The 22,064-nt window shown below is 45.6% G+C and overlaps 1 protein-coding gene across 1 annotated transcript in view; it reads right to left on the bottom strand.

The window, feature by feature from the left end:
- Positions 1-22,064, bottom strand: part of LY86 (lymphocyte antigen 86) — a 53,949-nt gene that overhangs the window by 13,456 nt on the left and 18,429 nt on the right. Inside the window, exons 2-3 of the mRNA XM_012647001.1 lie at positions 11,060-11,146; positions 9,644-9,772 (exon numbers count right to left, since the gene is read on the bottom strand). Coding sequence (XP_012502455.1) covers positions 9,644-9,772; positions 11,060-11,146 — 216 coding nt within the window. The remainder of the gene's footprint in view (positions 1-9,643; positions 9,773-11,059; positions 11,147-22,064) is intronic.

Raw genomic sequence — 22,064 nt, forward strand, 5'->3', positions numbered from 1 at the left:
ATGCTTGAATTTGAGGATGGAGGGAAGACGCTCCGAGCTGTAAGATTCCTTAGTAGCCGACGTGTTCCCTTGCACTTTGCTCAGCACTGAGCAGTCAGGGGGGCTCTTTGGCTTCATGATGGCTGGTGCCCTCCCTAGGGTGACCATTGTGTCTAGTTCTGTCTTTTGAAGTCCATGAGTTTTCTGCTAATGCAATAAGTAAATCATTGTTTTTGTCGATTCTGTCTGAATTTGCAGCAGCAGCCGCTGCCCAGTAATCACAAGCAGGAAATCCACAGCTGCTTGAAGTCTGTAGACAAAGAATAAAACATGAAAACAAGAAAGGGCTGGAGGCCAGATGATGGTGCTTCAGATTTCCAATTCCATGAGAAATGTAAATGGCGCTGTCTCCCTAGGGGGGAGGGGGGCAGGGAGACTCCGCATCGTCAACTGCCAGAGAATACGCAGGCTTGGACCAAAGGCACCTTCCTGCTACTCCTGAAGAAAAGGGTCTTAGACTTCCAAGCCTCAAAGCCTCCGCTCCCTTCCAGGTGCCTTGTTAAAATGCAGACCTCCACTCTGAGATTGATGATGGCTTGAGAAGCTCAGAGTACTTTTGAGAAATCCATCATCAGCTGCATGAAGTAGCTGCCATTGATCCCTTATTGAGTGCTTACTGTGTGCCGAACACCGTGCTAAGGGCTTTATGCATATTATCCCATTTTATCCTCATGACAATCCTGTGAGGTTGCTTATGTTTTCCTTATTGTACAGATGAGAAAACTGAGGCTCAGAGAGGTTAAGTAACTTGCTCGAGATCACATAAGTGATAAGTGACAGTAATGGTTCAGCCCTATGTAGGTCTGTAGGTCCGGCTTCAAATCCTGTGCTTATCCACCAGCCTAGGGATTCTCCAGTTGTGGTCCCTGGACCAGAATCATCAACCTCACCTGGCAACTTGTCGGAAATGCAGATTCTCAGGCTTCTCTCCAGATGCGCTGAATTGGAAACCCCAGAGGTGAATCCGGCCATCTGTGCTTGAGCACGTGCTCCAGGTGATGCTGATGTCTGCTCAAGGTCAAGAGCCACTGGACTGGGCTGGGCCCCCGGCTCTCCAGCGGCAGCACTGAAGTGTGATGAGGCTGGGAGCAGGAAATTGTTCCAGTAATACTGGTCTTGGTAGCATGCTGTCTGCAGCTACAGAATGACAGTGGGGATAATGATGGCAGGAGAAATTGTGCCATTTCCCAGGTGACAGAGAATCATCACTCCCTCTGTGGGTCTGCGGATTCATCCATGGGAAGAGGAGCCAAGATGCACAAGTTCCCATCTAAGCCACTTTGTCACTGGGGCTATTGGCAGTGCTTGAAGGACGGGACCAGAAACTGGGCCTGGGGGAGGCTGGGGATGAAGTGCAGGGACAGAACGCCTGCAGCTTGCAAAGGAGCTTACAGAAGCAGGGGGTCTAAATGGCCTTAGAAATCAAAGGCAATACCCCAGAAAAGACATACAGTAATCCCATCTTACCCATGGCTTCGCTTTCCACGGTTTCAGTTACCTGCAGTCCACAAATATTACAGTATTTTAAGAGAAAGAGAGAGAGTGAGTGCAAGCACATACTCACATAATTTTTGTTACAGAATATTGTTATAATTATTCTATTTTATTGTTGATTATTGTTGTTGATCTCTTAGTGTGCTTAACTTAAATTTAAATTTATCTTAGGTATGTATGTACAGGGAAAACGTAGTATTTATAGGGTTCAGTACTATCTGTGATTTCAGGTCTCCACTGGGGGTTTTGGAATGTATCCTCTGCAGATGAAGGGAGATTACTATATTTTAAAATTGAGTCTTCAGTTAAGCTGCTTATTCTCCTCCTGTTGTAGCCAAGATTGATGCCCGAATTCCCAAGGCTTGCATTTGTTAATGTGTGTGTAGTGAACACGAAACAACTGAATCACGAGGCTGACGGTAGCGGTGCCATGGCTCGGGGCATGCTTTATAGAAGTTGTCAGGTAGTCGGCATAGATTAATGCTCTTCAAGGTAGCGCCAGCCTGGAAGGTGGTTTTGCCCTGTCTTCTACTACAGCCGTGCAAGGTAGAAGGTATTTTGCAGAAAGCATTTGCGGGAATTTTTCTAAATGTAGGCAGTAAACAGATTGCATTCCCATTGCTCCTCCTAAATTCCCTCCCTAGACTTGTAGAAAAGAGCACATTGAAACAGAAATGGAGGGGGCAATAGAAAGCTGGCTGGTGGAACCTGAATTGTCAATCTGCATAGAACTTCTAAGACTGAATTTTGAATAGATACAGACAGTGAGATTGAGAAGGCTCTGCAATTAATAATGCTAGGAGGATCGCCAGGTGCAGGTGTCCAGCATGAACCAGGACTAGAAAAGAAACACCCTGGATAACGAAAAGGAAAGGAAGCCAGGTAGCCACGAGCACCCACTGTGGTCACACCTTTGACTTATTCGTGTATGGAAAATCAGTGAGTATTTCTAGACTTCCTCAGCTGCTGTCAGGGATATCTGCCTTATGGGCAATATTCTGCCAGATTTTAAATATAGTTCTCAAAGGATCTACTCGGTTGTTTATTGAAATTCATCTAATTTTGAAGTATTACCCACTTTGGAGACACACTTAGAATAGGAAAGTTGAAATTTACACAAAAGATAAACCAGGGACTAGGTATTTTCTCGATTAAAGGATTCTTCAGCTTGCAAAAGGTGTCCTTGTAATATTTCTTTTAATTACCAGCTTTCAAAATTAATGCATTTAAAATCAAGTCCAAACCTGTCTTTTTTCTGTAGCTTACACATTTTATGAAGTGAGGTATGTCTATATCTATTGTATGTATTTCATAATAGATTTTGCTTGTGCTGAAAAGTGGCTCATGCAGGCACAGATGCACTGTAAGTCTGAGTCAGTAGTTCTGTGGGCACCGCTGCCTCCTGCAGCTCTCTGGGATTCTAACACGAACTGGGCATCATTAAGTCCTCTCTGCTTTTTGTCATGTTGCACCATTCAATCACAGCTGCCAAGGTTTCAAAGAAGAGCCCTGACCTACAGAGCCCCTAGTTTATGACAATAAATACCCACTGTGTATACATACGCACACACGCACAATTCAATTGTTTAACTCTCCTAAGCCTTTACTTCAATCTCAGTTGATTTCGGCAATAGGTTGGGTACAATTGATATCCACAAGTCAATCTATGAAACAATAAACAATTATTTTTGAAAGTCAGTTACTCACTTAGTGCTATAAAACCAACACCACTTTGCCAGGGTTGGCCGACCCTGGCCGGAACTCACAGAGGCTTGGCCAGAACCAGGTTTGACAGCTGATGCGCCTCTTGCCACCAAGAGTGAAAATCACGTGTTCATTCTATTTGCTTTATGGCCTTAATCTGAGTCTACTCAAATCTCTCGGTTCATTTCCAGTTGAGAATCTCTCTTCTCCATGGCCCTACACGGAATATTCTAGACAGCCAAAATGTGAGCCACCCTGTCCCTTTAATAATTTCTCCTCGTTTTTTATTTGGGGGGAATATGTCATGTTCTTACTTCCCAGGTTGACACTCAAGTTTCATGTTCCACTGTAAGTTCTATGATCAAATTTTGGCTCTATTCATCTTCTCGTTTCACTCTCATCCTCCTGGCTTGGGATGTTCTAGGAAACTCATTGAACAGACCAACCTCACTGAGAATGGACATCAAGATGTGACAAACTCTTGGTAAGCCAGAGACTGAATGGGACTGGGGTGAACTTGACTCGATTCCAAGCCAGACAGGGCTGCGGAGTCTCATCTGTGGTGCTGGTTAGTGCTGACAAACCAGACTTTGGGAGAAGTCCCTGTGTCAGACAGTTGTGGGGTATCTTTCTGGGACCATGGGGACAGACCACACCTTGGTAGATAGATGTCAGGTTCCCTCGAAGCAAGTGGCTATTCCCATGGTCACACATTTGGGAAAAAGTCAAGCCAGGGCCAGAAAATAAGAATTTTAGAGGCTGACCGTATGCAGGTAAAACAACAGAACATTACAAGACAACACAGCCACAAAAGACTTGTTCAGCTGCTGCCCAGGAAATCCTGGGACCCGGAGCAGGCTGGCGGAGAGGGATGGGTTGGCCGCCTTCCTGGCTTCCAGGCGAGCCAGTTTGAGTTGGAATCCTCACTTCAGACTTTTTCTGTGAGAGACCCATCTGGGTTTATAAAGCAGCCCTGTGGGTTGCTCAGGCTGTCCCAGCCCCTGCCTCAAGGTCCCTCAGGTAGGAGAGGAAGCCAGAGAGGTCCACTGCCATGATTTCTAACGCGCCAGCCACATTGCACATCTTTTCCTACTTAGTCTCCACTGCTACCCAGTAAAGAATTATGGCCACTCCCATTTAGGAGATGAAGTAACTGAGGACCAGAGAAATTAAATGGCCCCCCAGAAAAGAAGGGCTTCTGTCCCCAGCAAGTTGATGGCAGCTGTGGGAATAGAGGGAGGCCACGGGTTCCGCTCCCTGGCTTTCTCATGAGGGGCTTTCTTCCTGCCCCCCACCACTCTCACCAGTTTTCCTGTGCAGTCCCCTTTGCCCCACATCTAATTTGTTGGCACTGGCCTTACAAAGCCAAGTTAAAGCAACAGTGTTGCATGTTGTGCCAAACGGTAGCTTTGTGCCAAAAACCGAGTCAAAGACTAAATATTAGAACACAAGATACTCCCAGCACCCCTATTGCTCAAGAAATTACAAGGGTTTTAGGAGCTACCGGGAACCCAGGGACAGAGACCAAATATATGTTTCCTACTATAAATCACAATATTATAGAGGCTAATAACAGTAGTTTCTATACTTCATAAGGCTGATGCAAGCTGTAAATGAATTAATACACATAACATTCTTGGAAAGGTGCCTGGTGCCCATGGAGGGATAGACAATGCCAGTTGCTGTGGCGTAGGCTGCCTGGGGCTAAGGTGGTGCTCCTCGACCTGGGCTGAATGTTGGACCACCTGGCTTGGTTCTGACTCCCAGAGATTCTGATTTAATTGGTCTAGGGTAAGCCTGGGCATTGGGATCTTCAACATTTGCAAGGGAGATTATAATGCAGCACTGTCCAATAAGAAATATAAAGAGAGTTGCATGCAGTATGTTTTCTAGAAGCCACATTCTAAAAGGTGAAATTAATTTTAATAATGTTAGTAATGTCTTATTATTGATATATAATTAACAAATAATGTATTAATGGTAAATTCTATTTAACTCAATGTATTCCAAATATTATAATTTCAACATAGAACCGACATAACAATGATGGAGATATTTTACATTCTTTTTTTATACTAAATCTTTGAAATTGAGCCTGTATTTTACACTGGAAGCACATCTCAATTCAGACTGGCTACATTTCAGGGGCTCAGTAGCCACCTCTGGCTAGTGGTCACTGCACAGGACAGCACGGGTATGACGAATGTGCAACCCAGATTGAGGGCCACGGGGGAGGGCATGCCTGGTGGCTGTGCACCAGGCCAAAGCCATCTAACTACGCAGGGGCTCTGTCAGCGTTGCTGTTCTTGAGTACCCAGGGAGTGGGCTGTAGCTTCCCCCGTTAGGGTTAGTAATGGGGTGTGGTCCTTAGAGACATTCAGCCAGTCCCAATTTAGCCTTAAAAATTGGTTTCCAGCTTATGGAGCCAATTTGAAAGCATTGATATCAACTAAAGCAGGTGAATCTATCCGGCTTGGTGCTACCAGAGGGGAGAGAGGGACTGAGGGAGCATTAGAGAGTAGAGGTAAAACAGTGATCAGCTTTGTCTCCCTGTCAGTGAGCCCACAGCTCCGGCAAAGGGGTCTCTGGGTAGCTAGGCAAAGCGTACGGAATGGCTGTTAGATAGACCCTTGATACTCCATGCAATGCTCTGATTCGGAACGTTCTACTCAAGTCCAAACGTCATTGAGTATTATATAGGCTGTGATTCTCTTCGAAAACTCTTAGATTTACTCTATAGGGGAAGATAATTCACCCTCTCTATTCTTTCCTATGACGAAAAACTAACATTTAAGAATAACTTTGCAAATTTATCCTAAAAACAAAAGAGATTTTCGAAAAAGACAAAAATAAAGATCTGCAATCCCAGCATTTAGAGATAAGCACCTAAGTATGTGTTCTTCCAGAGCTTTTTGATGTGCACTCTTACACACATTTTAATAAAAACAGGATCCAGTGGGCAGTACTCTTTCATAGCATGCTGCTGTTGCTTCTATTTTTAGAGATGAGGTCTCGCTGTTGCCCAGGCTACAGTGCAGTGGTGCCGTGACAGCTCCTGGCAGCCTCGAATACCTGGCCTCAAACAGTTCTCCTGTCTCAGCCTCTCGAGTACCTGGGACTATAGGCATGCACCACACCTGGCTCATTTTTCTTACTTTTTGTAGGGATGGGATGTTACTATGTTGCCCAGGCTGGTCTTGAACTTCTGGGCTCAAGTGATACTCCCACCTCAGGCTCTCAAAGTGCCGGGATTATAGGCGTGAGCCACTGTGCCTGGCCTATAGCATGCTTCTTTGTCATTTAATGTTCTTATGAGTATATTTTCACATAATTTAATAATCTACAACATCATTTTAAAATAGTCGCATATTGTACCTTTGGCCGAATAATGACATACTTAACCAACACCTTATAATTAGCCATTTAGGTTGTTTCTCCCAAATGGCTAATCACACCATAAATGATGGCACTAAAAGAGCAGCTTTTGGCCTCTGACTCCAATGTGCTTCTTGCCTGAGAGCTAACTGAAGATGATGCAGAAGAAAATGAGACAGAGCTTTGTACCTACAGTCTCACCAACCCTGACCCATTTTGCAGTTTAATCTGGCCTGGACGACAGCCAGTGAGATGCAGTTTGCAGAGGAATAAGTCGTAATGCTGCAAAAATGATCCCAGACAACTCAGCTGCAACTGACACCATAATGTGCCGCCTACAATGGACACCAAGTTTTCTCACTGCTCTGCTAAGAAGGACCTGCAAACCCCAGAGAGACTCCATCTCATGCTAACTGTGTCAACAGCAGCTTGTGCTTGGGTTTGGAATGACTTCAGTTCTCCCTGTTGCCATTTTTCCCCTTCTGGTCTTAGTATTAATCACGTCTTTGGAATAGAGTCATTCCTGCAGTAGGTTTGTGGGTGGGTTAAAAAAAATTAATAACCCAAGAAGCCTCTGAATTTAAGATTTGAGTTTCTCTGGCTTATATAATTTGCATAATTATTTGTTCATGCAGCATTTGTATATCACTTTTCTGATCGTTTTATATTGTATGAAGTTTCCTGGCTATTCTCCAAGTGCTAGTTTCTCAACCTGCCTATGCAGTCATCTTCCCCATTGCAATAAAGCAAATAAATGGCTGCAGAGCTGCCCAGAATTCAAATAAGGTAAACATCAGCTTTTTGAGCTGCTAAACTGAATCGGACACCTCAAACTGTTTGAGGGAACAATATCTCTTCTGTTTTATTAATTCTATTAAAACCCTACTCAGAGGAAAAAATAGTGACGTTTCCTAAAACTTGGAAGACCAAGAAAATTTACTGTCTGCTGTGATTCAATGTGCCTTGTGTCTTTGTGCCATGCATAAGCATCATTAGTCACTTTTGAGGTGGACTGGCGTGCTTGCATTCAATCCATTATATATCCACATGCAAATTCAGCAAAACAAGTATTTATAGTGTCTTTACCCTGTACCAGCTCTCTCTGCCATGTCTGCAGAGACAGATACGAGCAAGAAATATTTCTGCCTTTGAGGAGTCGAAAGTTTAATGGGGGAGACACACGCACTCCCTAACTATAGAATTCAACTCCAGCTTAGATAAGGGCTAACAAGGAAGTAGGAACGCGATGCCCCGGAGCACCCCCAGGAGGCGCTGCATTTGGCTGTGGTTGGAGGAAGGCGTCTGAGCCAAGGTGATACTTGAGTTAGGTGTGAAGGAAAGACAAAAGCGGAGTGGGCAGGAGAGGCTAAGGGGACAGTCTGAACAATTTCGCATGTGTTCAAATGCAGGCTGCGGTGAGAAAGCGGCAAACCATTTATTCGTTGAGGCTGTCGCCAAAGCCGTGAATGGGGGAATGGAGCCATATGTCGCTGCAGAAGCAGGCTGGAGTCAAATTTATGATGAACTTTGGTCATTAAAGACCTTAGACTTATTCTACAGAAGAGGGAGCTCTTGAAGTCTTTTGGGAGGGGGTGTGGCGTCATGAGATCTGTATTCACGCTGGCAGCAGCGAGGATGGAGACATGGAACCAGTTAGGAGGACATTTCTGTAGAAGACTTTCAGTGTCTGCATTTATAGAGTTGGAGTGTTAACAGCACTAATTCAAAGGGTTGGGGTGGGAAGTGAATGACTTACTGGGTCTAAAGCTCTTAGAACAGTGCCTGATACAAACACTCGATATCATTAGCCGTTTTGCAGTGTGTATGTGTGCGTGTGTACGTGTGTGTGTGTGTATTTGGTGCTCTCTGTGTATCAGACACATTCAAAATACTGGAAATAAGAAGACGCAAGGTGGTGCGAACGCCACCCTGAAGAAGCTCGTAGTTGAGTGAGGACAATGGCTGGGAATGAACAGTGACAGGCCCTGTGTCAAGCGCTCTAGTACAGTGACGCGCCGCACCCTCGGGGAGCGGAGGGGAGGGCTGAGTTCAGCCTGTCATCTGCAGATCACAGCAAAGTTCACCGGTTTCCGTCTCGTTTGCCCTCCTTTAAATTCCCTGTTTTCTTTTGTCTGCCTCCCTTGGTGTGGGAAGGGGATACCAATTTATTCTCGATCTTTCATTTAAAAAGGAAAATCGGTTCATTTCACAAAGAACTTCACTGTTTAAAATTCTAGCTTCCTTGAGTGGGGAAATAGATACAGGGTGTCCCTGGGCTGTGGGGTTGGGGGTGTGAGGTTGGGGGTACACTCCCCCCCCGCCAATGGACACAGGAAGGTGGGAGCAGCCAGGGGGGGACTCCTGGGCAAGGACAGTCACAGAACGGGCTTCAATTAACAGGATTTAATTAAACCACAGGGGCAACCCAGGGCCTTGGGTGAGGGCAAGGTGGAGAGGGGAGGTGGGGCAGGTGGGGTGGGGAGGGGTTGCTGCCCTCTTGGGGGATGTGTGGCAGTGGTAGGGGTTAGTGAAAGGGAGCTAATACAGTGGGTTTTCTGCTTCTCTGCTTTGGGTCTAGCTACCTGATGCCCGTATCTGTCAGTGACCCAAATGGGAAGGGCTGTGACATTTAGTGGGCTTCATTTTATCTTCTTTTTCAACGTGCATTGCTATATTGAAGACACCCTGCCACTAAAGAGGCTGTTGAGGGGAAGCCTGGAAACACCTTGCACCTCAATGGATTTTCGGAATCTCTTGGTATTTTCTGCTGCCGGCTGCTTCTCAAATGGCACCGCTACTCCCAGTATCCATTTTCTGTTTGTAAAACGTCTCATACACACAATTGCATTTGGATTTTCACGACATCCCGATAAGGTAGGCCCTTACAGGACGGGCCTGACTGTTATTTTTGTAGGACAGATGCTGGTAGGTGCAGGTAAGCTTGTCCAAAGGCCAGGGCCAGCGTCGGGGCTGGACGCCAGCTGTTGGACACCCCTGTGGGCTGCTGCAAGCAGTGAGCCAGACTGCTTACCTCCCTTCCTTCTTCCACAGAAAGAAAACTTGGGCTGGTCCTCCTCACAGATGGGATAGGAGAAGTTCAAAATAGACGATCCTTTAGCGGTAAGAGCTATGTCGAGAAACAGCTCTTTGATGTCCTCTCCTGAAGGAAAGAGAAGAGCAGCTTTGCTATTATCGTGTGTTTCACCGCAGAGCAAGGCATCCAAAGTTTATAATGGTGTGAGCTAAAGGACCTTTCGTTTCCTTTAGTCTGCTCTGTCTGGGGAGCAGTTTTCTTCTTTTCTTGGTAAGACAGCATTTGGGCAATGCTACAGGGGATCGGAATGATGACCTTGGGTATGGAAGGTGGTCCTTTCCCAAACTATACCTGTTGGGGCAAGGTCGTTAATCTGCTGTGCTCCCCTACCCCAATGCTTTGGCCTCTTAATATGATTTCTGCAGGTCTGGCTTCTAAAGCTTCTCAGCTACTTAGTGTTATTTATCCCCCATGACAGAGCTGGTGTGTGATCGAGCCTACAGACTCCTGCTACTGTTGTCAGGCAAATACTGCACCATGGTTACCCAGGAAGCTTCAGGGGTCTCCGTGGGGGTGACTTTCGATTCTCTCTGCCTTTTTCTCCATTACTCCCTTTTATTTTCCACCCCCTCCTGCTTCTATTCCTCTTTTCTCTCTTTCTCTCCCCATAGCATTTCTTGAGTTGCTGCTAAAGTCCAGATATTGTGCAAGATTCTAGAAATACAAAGAGGCATGAGAGTTCTTGATCTCTGGGAATGTTTCCTCCATTTCTCTGAAATGATCCCACATGTAAAGTTTATTAAATGTCTCAGCTCTGGTTTTGGTAAAACTGTTTTAGAAAAGGAGATACTCTGGTAGCTACAGCAAATATATTGGCTAACTGCAATGGCGCGATCATATAAAAATTAAACAGTCAGAAAGTGCTCTAGCTCATTCATTGGGGTTGGGGAGATGGTATTATATCTCTTCTTTGCCTGTGTCAAGGTTTAGGAACTTACATTAGCTATTTGGGATATGAAATAACACAAATGACAAACCATGCTGCTGGCAGTAGATTTGTTTGTTGCTGAGATAACTAAGCAAAAGCTCTCTCCTGAGTAGACATCAATATTTAGTCTTGAAATATTTTCCTTTCTTTTTTTTGCTGGGTATACTAATTCCAGGTGCTTATGTTGTCCAAATGAGTGCCTAGAGTCTTTTCAGTACAAAAGTACACCATTAAATGAGAGTTCTACCTTACCTGGATATTACCCAGAGAGAGATTTGAAAATTAAAATGGAAATAGAGTTAATTCCAGAGCGTGGAGGAGGAACAGTGGTTTAGCCAGTGATTATAGTTAATATGAGTCACTGGATGTGTGAAGTCGGAAGAGGCTATGCAATGTTTTATTTCATGCTAATCGTTTTTACTTACTCAGAATAATTCCGAATCTAATGTTGAGATTTGATTTTAATTGATTGGAACACTGGTCCACAGAAAAGCCAAAATCCTGTAATGGATCTGCCAAGAAGAAAACAAGAGATTAATTGTGAGTACATTGTATATTCTACAAACTCACATTCAAAATTTGTACCATACTAATTGCTTTTACACGAATCCCTGACTGCATTCAAAAACATTGCCCAGTGCCTTTTTTTAAATAAGTCCATGACGTTTTCAGCAGCTCCTCCAAGTCTCTTCAAGGTCAATGTCAGGTTCCCTCTGTCACCAGAGCCCCCCTCATGAAACGAGCCCTGTGTCTTGCTGGTTGGGCTATATCTTTACTTGTTAATGTTTTTATCATTTAAAATTTTTATCATTGCTTGAATTCTTTTAGTTTTTGAACTTTTGGCCTTAAATTGCTCATTCATTGCCCAACATATTTCATGAAACATTTATTATTATAATGAAAATAGAGGGAGACATACATAGATTTTCAAAGTTAAGACCTGCCTTTGTAATTGCATTTCATCCTATCCCATCTCATCCTGTTCAATGTAATATTTTTTTTCCAGATATTCCACTATATGCAAGGCATTGTGTTAGATATGATAGGGGCTATAAAGATAATATTTTTTGCACATAATTTCCGCTCATTCAAAAGGCTCCAGGGGCTCATCTAGGCCTCAGAATAAAGTCCAGACGTGTTCTGCTGCCCCACCTTCCATACTCCGCATCACAAATCCGTCCTCCGTGCACGCCCAGCAAATTCCCACCAGGTTTGATTTGCTTGTGGGCTTTGTCCCATTTGAAATGGTCTCACTCCTTTGGCCATTGTCTAAACACTCATGTCTTGCTCCTTCTCCTCTGGTCTGTGAAGGCTTCCCTGATAGCCTCCCAAATATTCTTTTGCTTCTTTGAATTCTTAAAACCGTATGCCTGATGGGAGGATCACTTGAGGTCAGGAGTTTGAGACCAGCCTAAGCAAGAGTGAGACCCCATCTCTACTAAAAATAGAAAAAATTAGCCAAGTGAGGTGGTGCATCCCTGTACTCCCTCCCTGGGAGGCTGAGGCAGAAGGATAACTTAAGCCCAAGGAGTTTGAGGTGCTGTGAGCTATGATGACACCACTGCACATTAGCTGGGGCGACAGAGCGAGATTCTATCTCAACAACAACAACAACAAACCAAAAGCCAGTATCCCTGAGATTCTTTTTAAAGTGTGCACACATGTATTACTTTGTACTTTGCTCTGTGGTTTATCCCACAACACTTAATCTAAACGTGAGATTCCTTAAGGCCAAGGCTGGTTTCTTGTTTTGTTTTGTTTTATTTTCCATTTCCTTTTCCTTTATGTTTCCCACTGGGCCTGAGAGAAAAGTGCTATATTTAATGGGGGTCTATCTTGTACTAGTCACTGAGATGAGTACTTTATAAGAGTTTCCACTGAATTCTCCAGACTCCCCAGTGCCTGGCACAGAGCCTCGCAATCTGACACACGGTCAGCACTCCATAAATGTACACAATGCATGGCTGAATGTGTCCTGTATTAAGCTGTTTCTCAGCCCCAAATCCAGTCTCCTGTGCTCTGCTTTGGAGAGCTGGGGCACTCTGCAATCATGTTTCTGCCTTGCTATCTGTCGGTCAAGGTGCCAGAGGGACATGGAGGCTGGAGCCGTAGGAGGAGCTTTGCTCCTTCTTGCATACTTGCTGAGAGTGTTGCTGGTGATGGCCCATCACCCTGGCGGTGGCAGGTAGTTCTAGCATCCAACTCTTGTCTGCACTTACCCAGAATCAGCTGAGGCTCAGCTCTGTGGGTCCCTAAGCTTCTGCAATAACAGTACCTGGGTAACTGCTGTTACCCATTCCTCAGCTCCACAGTGTCCTTCTTTCAAGCACCCAGATTCTAATCACCCCAAACTCTGCACTTTGCTCTCCCAGACCTCAGGGTGGTAGCTGCTCCTTCGCTGTTCTTTCTTTGCACTTTTGGTTCTCCAGTGAATTCCCTACATTAAATTCCCCCTGTTAAAATAACTGATATAGTCTCTGTTTTCCTGACAGGACTCAGGGTGCTAGAATAAACAACAATTGGGGGAGACAAATATGATTTTCCTTATTTCACTTATGTAAAAATATAGATTCAGAGAGGTTGGTATTAACTTATCCAGATCCCCACAGTAGAAAGCGTCAGAGTCAAGATTCAAAGCCAGAGTTAAAAACAAACAATTTGCTGCCTGGTATTGTGCAGTGATACTCACAGAGTAGAACCTTAAATACATATGTTAATTATTTGATTTGTACGATTGCCCAGAATATCTTGTGTGCAGGCATATGGCACCTCGTAGTCCTATTTCATAACTGGGTTCCATTTCAGCTTAGCTCTGAGCTTACGTTTTCCAACGATAGTGCTCCAGACAGTTTTATCGGAGACACAACTAACCAGAGAGATTCATCATTGTCTGTGGTACATGCCGTGAAAGTGACCACTAGGCAATTTCAGCCTTGCAAATCTAATGAGTGCAATTTTGTTTGATCAAAACCCCTTTGATCTGGTCACTAATTTTTCCCAGGAAGAAAATCCCTTGTTTTCTTATACTCATCGGACTCTTCCCTAAGCATCTTTGTGCTGTGTCAGGGCTCCTTTCAGCTTGGAAAACAGGATCGAGGAGTGTGGAGACAACAGTTCCTAACCTGGGAAGAGGCTGTGAAACTTCAGCTAATTCAGCTGTACCGAGGCACATTCAGGAACAAGAAGAGGGGGCCGTGAGGGGCTGGTGAGCGAAGACTTCCGGTGGAAGGAACTATACACTTAGGACTCAGTATTGAGAAAGACAGAGGCCAATGGACATATGTTTAAGCAGGTGTATTCCCAAAAATGTGGATAAATTTAAGTTGCTACCTGAGGCAAAATAAAATCAGCTAAGTATGTATTGCTTAGTTAATTAGCAGCTACAAAACTATACTGTATGTTTATAAATATTTTAAGACATGAATAGAAAGAATCAACCAAGGGCAGGAGAAGGAAATAAAGCATTTCCTTGGTACTGAAAAAATATCACTGTTAGGAAAATAATCGTAATAAGGAACAAAGTTGCAAAGAAAGCAGTAGGTTGATTTTCTCTGAGGATATGTATATATAAAGAAGCAGAAAGACAGATTGCTTAAAAAGTGCTTAAGGGTTTGGTGAGCTTTCCTAGCAGCTATTTCAAATTTGTGTGTGAGAGTGATGTCTTTGAGTGTAAACATGCAATTTGTAGTCCTCTTGGGAAAAGTTTCCTCCCTCCCCCAATCCCATCCTCACAAATTCATGCCCTTCTCTGTATTTATTTGTATTTCCACTCAGGCTCTAGCACGCTGTATATTACATGAATTTGTTTGTATACCTCTGTTATTCCTCTATAAGATGCTACGAAGGCAGGCTCCCCAGTGCCACGGCTGTGCATACTGTCTTAAGATTACTCTAGGTTCCCAGTAATTGTTTGCTGAATGAATAATTGAGGTTATTTGTAGTAAATTGGCTGAGACCCTAAAAGCAGCGTTTCTCAACCTCATCACTATTGACATTTTGTTTCAGATAATCCTTTGTGGTGGGGGCCGTCCTGTGCATTGTAAGATGTTTTGTAGAATCCCTGGCCTCTACCCTCTAGGTGTCAGTGGCTCCCCCACTCCCCACCAAAAATGTCTCCAGACGTGGCCAGAGTTCCCTTGGGGGACGAGCTCGCCCTTGGTGGAGACCCACTGCCTTAAAGAATTACCTTCTTAATTACCAGGCTTTACCTACATGCTGCAAATGCCTCAGAACCACCACCCAAAATGAAAGACGGTGGGCTGCATTTTTAAGTTGTTGTCCTTATAGAGAAGGAGAAGTGAGAGGTGGGGTGGGATCAGGGAGATTCCCCCTGCACCCCTTGCCTCAGGTAACTTTCAATACATATAAATCAGACCGTCGGACTTTGGATCGTCTGAAACAATAAAATCAGGAAGTTAATGAGAGTTTCTGTTCTGGGCCTTCGAGGGCAGAGATAAACGTTTCCTCCAGACACTTCATTGTATCTTGGCGCACGAGCTGAGGAAAGAAGTAAAGGCTTCATCATGAAGTAGAAGATCTGTTCATTTTAGATATTTCTTCCTTGGCCTCTGTGTCACACTCTTCTGTCCTGTGGACATCTACGGCTTCAGCCCCGGGAGGACCGTGCTGCAGCGTGTGAGCCCAGCATGCCCACGCTGCCGCCCTGGCACATGGTGTCTCCACGCCAGCTGAGTGTCATTCCCGGGGGAGGCGCGAGCAGCCCCAGGAAAGCAGCCAGCAGCATCTGCTTTGCACACTAAGGGTGGCAACAATGAAATTCCTCCTGGAAAGGTTTTCTTGCACGTTCATGGAGTAGAATAGAGTTGGATGAACAAGCCGGGCTCACGGCGCACAGGGTCTTAACAAATCTCAGCTCCAAAGCCATTTCTGTGCCTGTGCTCGATTGGTAGCCTGTGTTCTCTCAGGCAGGGCTAGACCCAAGCAGCTGTCCAGGGGAGGACAGCCTTGCCTTGGTGGCCTCTCACTAGCGGTGGGCGTTCGACCAGAATCAGTGGGAAGAAAACAAAATCCGATGGCATAGCCCCTGGAAGTGCAACTCCTCAGCAGATGGTGGTGGGGGCTCCAGGCTGTGTCCCTGCTTGGTTTGATCTCAGGCAGCCTGAATGGTTGGATGTGTGTCCCTAGGTCCTGGAGTCTGCGGAGGTAGCTCCATGCCCTGCAGCCTCTGTATTGCTGGGGGTGGGGACTGTTCGAGGTGTTGGGAGCAACTCTCACGTAGCTAGTCCCATTTTCCATAGTCTATAGCTTTGCTTAAGGTTTTTTTTTGGACTTTATATTTTAAAATAATATTTTCACAGGAAGTTGCAAAAAGATACAGAGAGGTTTCACGTGCCCTTCCAAACTTTATATTTTGAAATAATTATATTTTCACAGAAAGTCACAGAGGCTTCAGGTGCCTTTCCCACCTTCCCCCCGGTAAGACATCACATATGGGACAATATCAAAGCCGAGACAGTGACATGGGTGCAGTCCACAGAGCTCATCTAGATTTCACCAGTTCTGTAGGCGTGCACGTGTATATGCGTGTGTGTGCACGTGCATGTGTCTGTTCTTACAGTTCCATTGCTTGGGTTAAAAACTGTTAGAAACTGGCCTTCCTTCTCCCAGGGGAGCAGAATTCTTGTAGCAGAGTCACTGTGGAAGGGAGCTGACCCCTCCAACAGCCTTCCCATTCTCACATCCACGTGCAGCCCCAAGCTTCTCACGTCCCTCCTGCTACGTGAAGGTGGTCTCTCTCTCCTTCCCTTTCTCTTCTCCTCCTCCCCTCCTCTCCCTTTCCTTCTCTCCCTCCCTCCTTCTTTCTCTCTCCCTCTTTCTCTTTTCCCCTACCCCTCTCTGCAGTACTTGGATCTGACGGCATCCTGAGACTCAGGGCATTGAGCTTTCTTCTAACATACATTGACCTTCCTGGCTCATTCCCTGTAACCCACATTACTTTAAGAGCTGGTATTGCTTCCTGCATGTGCTGTTGGCAGAAACAGGCTGATGCCAGAAGAATATTAGATATTGCAAAGCGAGCTTGCGACCCACGGGCAACAGAGGCCCGTGGAGCCCTTCGCATCAGCGTGCGGCTTAGAGGCACCGGCAAGACAGACTCTAACAGACAGTTTATGGAGGGAGGACAAACTTGGGCAAAGAGAATGTGAATCAAACTGGTCTGCTTCTGGTTGTTTCCTAGAGTAGTACTGGATGGTTATTTAATAAAGGGGAGGGGCATCAGGGTTCTCTAGAGGAACAGAATCACTTGGCACTTGAGCTGGAGTGTCTGAGTGTGGTTGAGTGTAGTCCCAGGGCGTTGCAGCTTTTGGAATTCTTTTCCAAATAAAACAAAATGACAAACAGACCTTGCTTTTGACTTCTTCCTTTAGATTGGCTGATTCACAATTCTGCAAGCTTGTGCTCTGTTTATCATACAGGTCTACTTGGGCATGGATCTAAAAGTTTACCATCTTGCATGACTGTATTTTGACTGGAATGTTTTAATTTGCTTGGATGAATTGCTAGGAAAACATTCAAGGGTCACGATAGATCCCTAAAAGAGGATGATGCATAAGGCTTTAGTAAAATGCCACTGCTGGAAATTCATGACCACCTCAGCACAAAATTAACTTTTGTTAATGTTAATTCCTACTCCCTCCCTGCCTTTGTAAACAAAGGAATAACTTATAATGCAGCAGATGCATTCTAGCTATGTTTTTCTGTTATTTCCTGATCTTTTCTTATTTCCACCCGTCCAAGCTTATTGCTGCAGAAGGCACAGCAAGCCTCCCTGATGGGTAATTATTTCAAACAATAGTAGTTCCACTCCCGTTCAAGCCTCTCCAGTAGCCTTTCATCGGGAATTGACTCCCACATTGGCGACATATGTGTGATCTGCCTTCTGGTCTCTTCATCTCAGCTATGTAGGTGGTGTATTCAAAAGGCTTAAACATGGTTCTTGATATCAAATGCAACAAAAATGGAATGAACATGGTCACAATGGAATGTGTCCTGTTTGTAAAATGGGAGAGTAAGGACTCTGACACCCTGCGAACTGCCTGGTAACCTTGGCGAACGCGCTTTCGAGTGAGAAGGTGAGCTTGGGCTGCCCACCTGCAAATTCTGTATCTCCCACCTGTCTGCTTCTAGCTGCAAAAGAAATAGAATTAATTAATAACAGCCTTTTTATCGAGGGAAAAGGGGTAGGATCCCTGCACGGCCCTGTGGCCCCTGGATTCCACTCTCCCAGAGTGGCCTGGGTTTGGCTTTCATCAGCACAGGAGCAGATGGCCTTTGTGTTGTGACATGAGCAATTTAGAGAGGAGACTGTAAGAGATAAATGGCAATGAAGATGAGCGTCTGCTCAAAATACCTTGCCAGATGTCCTGAGGAAATAATGACCCATTTGAGGCTGTTACGCTTGATCTTTTGCATCTTAGGAGTAGATCGACAATGAGGACTGAGCACGCAGTTTTATTGTGCATTACCGAGAGGGTGCCCTGGTGCCACCTAACACAGGAACTCAACACGAGGGTGGGAGGAAACCAGAACCTTACGGGAGAGAGTGCACCCCAGGGGCTTGGGAGTGGGAAGAGCAACTTAGCTACTCATTCATTTTACTGTGGACAACCTGTGGTTGGGAGAGGATGAGGCCTTGGGGATACAAAGACAAATCAGAAAATGCTTCTGCTCTGATCTGGGTTATAATACATCCATCATCTAACTATGATAGCGCTCAGCGAACATACATGTGTACTCTAAACCTGTCATGTGTGGTCAACGCAAGTCAACAGTTTAGAGTCTTCTGGGCACAAAGCACGTCTCCTAGGGACTCACTCTATACTACCTGGCCCACGCCCTCTTCATTTTCAATACAATCTTAGAGACAGTGACGGTGACACTATTCCTTCTTACGACAATACTTATCAACTGTCTAATACGCCGCAGATGCTGGGCTAGGTGCTGTGGGGCCGAAGGGGAGAGCAGGATTTTGACCAGGCCAGTTCACCCAGAGCCCTGCACCGGCTAAGTAGCGACCAAATTACCAGGGCTCCCCTAAGTCTAGAAGCATCAGGGGAACTTGCCTCTTGGGCTTGGTGTTGGTAATTGTTTAACTTTCCGTTAAGAATCTGGAGCCAGTCCCTGTGGGGTATGAAATTGGATGAAAGCCTGTTCTGTTCTTACAATGGAAGGTTCCTCCACTGCTGATTGCATTTCACATCAGGAGACCTCTTCCAGGGAGGGTGCTTGGCTTAGAAACAGCGGGAGCTGTGGCACTGTTTGGTGACACCAAGACACAAGTAGGATACACCTGTCCCCTTTCATTCGTTTCATTTCTGCAAATCTGTCTGTCTCTTGGAAGGGGATGAGAACAGGACCATGATGTACAGGGTGGTTTGCTTGACAAGTGTGTATCATGATCTCTGGGACTTTTCTTTCCATGCCGAAAATGCTGACAAGGAATTCCCATTTGCTTCTGAAGACATGAGCTGAGAATGGTTAAAAGAAAAAGCTAAGGTGTCCCTGGCATTCGATGTTGAAGAATATGAGGGACGAGTGAGTAGGGATTGTCAAACCGGCTGGGAGGCAACATCTGACAGCCAGTCTTTGCTCGTGGATGGAGCTGGGTTTGAACCAAAGGTACCAGGAGGTTCTCGATGTATTTGAATCACCCATTCTCCCAGTAGTCTTTCAAGTGGCCGGGGCATAAGGTGCTGACATCCTGTGTGCTGGGAAGAGGCTCAGATCTAAGGCAGCGAAGTGATTTCCTTGTATTTCCACATTTGGCCTCCAGGGCTCTGAGCTGTGCTCTCTGGTCTTCGTGTGGCTGTCGCCTCACATCAGACTAACGCAAAGAAAGAAGCAGAGATTTAGGCGGAGGAAGCACGAGTCCAGGCACATGTGCCAGGCCCTGCTACTCTTAGGACTCGGGTTGTGCACAGGAAGGGACAAGACCAGCTGAGCTCCCGATTTGCTCTGATCCTGAGCTAGGATTGCACGGGTTGCGGGACTCTGCGGAGTCGCAGCTTTTCTCAACCCAGAGGACGCTGGGGTAGAACAGAGGAGAAAGCATTAGCAGCACTGTGCAGGAATTAAGAAAAATAACGTCTATAAAGTACCTTGGCCAGTGCTAGGCACATATTAGACACTCAGTAATTGGGCAAAAAAATGGTGGATTCTGTTAAAAGGACAATATTGACTATTCTCATTGTAGCTGTAGAAAATGAAACCAATTTCCTTTTGAAATTTTCTTGTAAGAAATTATGTGAGAGCACTCTAGATGTAAAATACGTCAGTTAAGTTCGATCGATATTTCTGAGACAGAACCTCGATGTGAGCCAGGGCCTCCCAGCCCGTGTGGTATAAACAGGACTGAGCATAATGCCGTGACTGGGACGCTCTTTGCCACCTGTCCCCAAACGAGGCTCCGTGTTGGAGTCACTCAGAGAGTGCTGGAAAAATGCTAGTGCCTGAGTCCCGCCCGGACAGCCTGATGGAATGCATCTGGGTGCGCTCGGGCACAGAGAGTTTCAAACGCTCCCCACGTGAGCCTACCACCTGCCTAGTTCGAGAACCACTGTTGAAAGCCACAGCAAGTATTTGCTAATTGTCTGCGTGTTTGATCCTACTGGTGGGCTCCTGGGCTGACCTTGCGTCACTGCAGGCCCAAAGTTTAACCCCTTCAGCCATTCCCTAAGAAATCCCCTTACAAACCACTTCACAGGTTTTACAGAACCGATGAAGATTTAGGGGTTTCAGGGAGACAGCCCTCTTCCCCCAAGCATTCTACGGCCAGATGTCGTATTCCTAGCCTCTTCCCACCCTCTCTTTTCATCTCTCTAACTCCTGTCTCCGCAGAAGCAACAAAACGCTCCCCTCATCTTGGTGCTGAGGAGTTGGAACCCCCCGTCCCCACGCCGGGCCTCAGCGGCTGCGAGAGTGGCCCTCAAGAATTCCTTCAAGAAAGGCGGGGCCCTGCCTAGGTGGGATTCCTGCAGCAGCTAAGAGCGATGTTTTCTATTTTGTTTCCTGAGCATCAACTCTCTGCCAAACACCATCCTGGGCATGAGGAGGTTTGAGATGGGGGTTCAGAGACGAAGAGAACAGAGACTTGCCATGGGGAGGGTGCCCGCACTCCTCCTGGGAAGCTGTGGGGACCTGTGTGACAGTAGTGGTCGCATTCATAGCTCTTGTCACAAGCAGGTGCTGTTCTAAGCACTATATACATGTATCAGCTCGAATCCTCACAAACGCCTTCAGAACTGGATGCTATTATTAGAGTGGAGGAAACTGAGGCAAAGAGGGTTTCAGGAGATTGTGCAGGTCACAAATCTAGTGAAGGGCTGGAGTATGAGCCCGGACCGTCTGTCTCCAGAGTGTGCCTATATAGGCTCTTTCCTACCAACCTCAGGGCAGAGAGAACAACATGTACAAAAACTCTGAAGTCCCAAAGACTGTAATTTCTGGGAACTTCACGTTTGCTCTTTGTGAAAGCTCTTTGTGAAATCAAGCCAGTTGTGCTTTTGTGGCGTTCACTTTAAGTCATACAAATGCAATCAGTTCAGGTTCTTCCTTTGAAAGACTAGAGGTCAGAGGTGGGTGGTTTTGCTTGGACATGCATGGACCTTAGAGGCCCTAGAATCACCTCTGGAAGGATCTTGGAAAAGCCAGAAAATTTCCTTTCCTCTTTTACTGAAAATGGTACCAGAAAGGTAGATTTCTGCCTTGTTCCTGCATATTTACAAAGAGGGTACCTACCTTCGTAAAACACCAGTTTCTATGGCTGTTGGAGTTAGGAAAAGTTTCCACCATCATCACTGGCTATCACCTTGCAGGTAAGTTCAGAAATTATCACCCTTTTATTGACTTTGCTGAACATCTGCCCATCACATGGAATTGAATTTCTATACCATCGATGCCCATAGTTTGACATCAAAACCAATTCTTTACAATCCTTCAATACATACACAAACACAGGCACATACACCCCACACACGTACACACAAAAACGAACCCCAGCCCTGTCTCACATTGGTCTTCTAGGCCAACCATTTCAGGGCACTCTGTCTTGGTGTGTTCCTAGGAGGAGGGACTTCCACTTCACTCAGCAATTAAATCAGGGTGTCAGCTAACAATCACCTTTCCTCGCCTGTGAAAGGAGAACTGGGCGTTATTTTAGGCTTCCTGCTTTCTTTTTGTGCCGGGCTTCTCAGATGCCCTAGGGACCAGGGCAATGCAGTCTAGACTCTGGGGTCTGGGCCTGCATGGGCACAGAATAGGCAGAGAGGGATGCAGAACCTGGCTGGGCCTTTTTAAGTGGAAATAATGACAGACGCAGGAAGTTGCACAAGGAGTACAGAGATGTCCTGTGTATCCTTCGTCCATTTCCTCTCATAGTAACATCTTACAAACTGAGTATCAGAACCAAGA

Source organism: Propithecus coquereli, unplaced genomic scaffold (genome assembly GCF_000956105.1).
Source record: "Propithecus coquereli isolate 6110/MARCELLA unplaced genomic scaffold, Pcoq_1.0 Scaffold253, whole genome shotgun sequence".
In the NCBI taxonomy this organism is placed as follows: domain Eukaryota; kingdom Metazoa; phylum Chordata; class Mammalia; order Primates; family Indriidae; genus Propithecus; species Propithecus coquereli.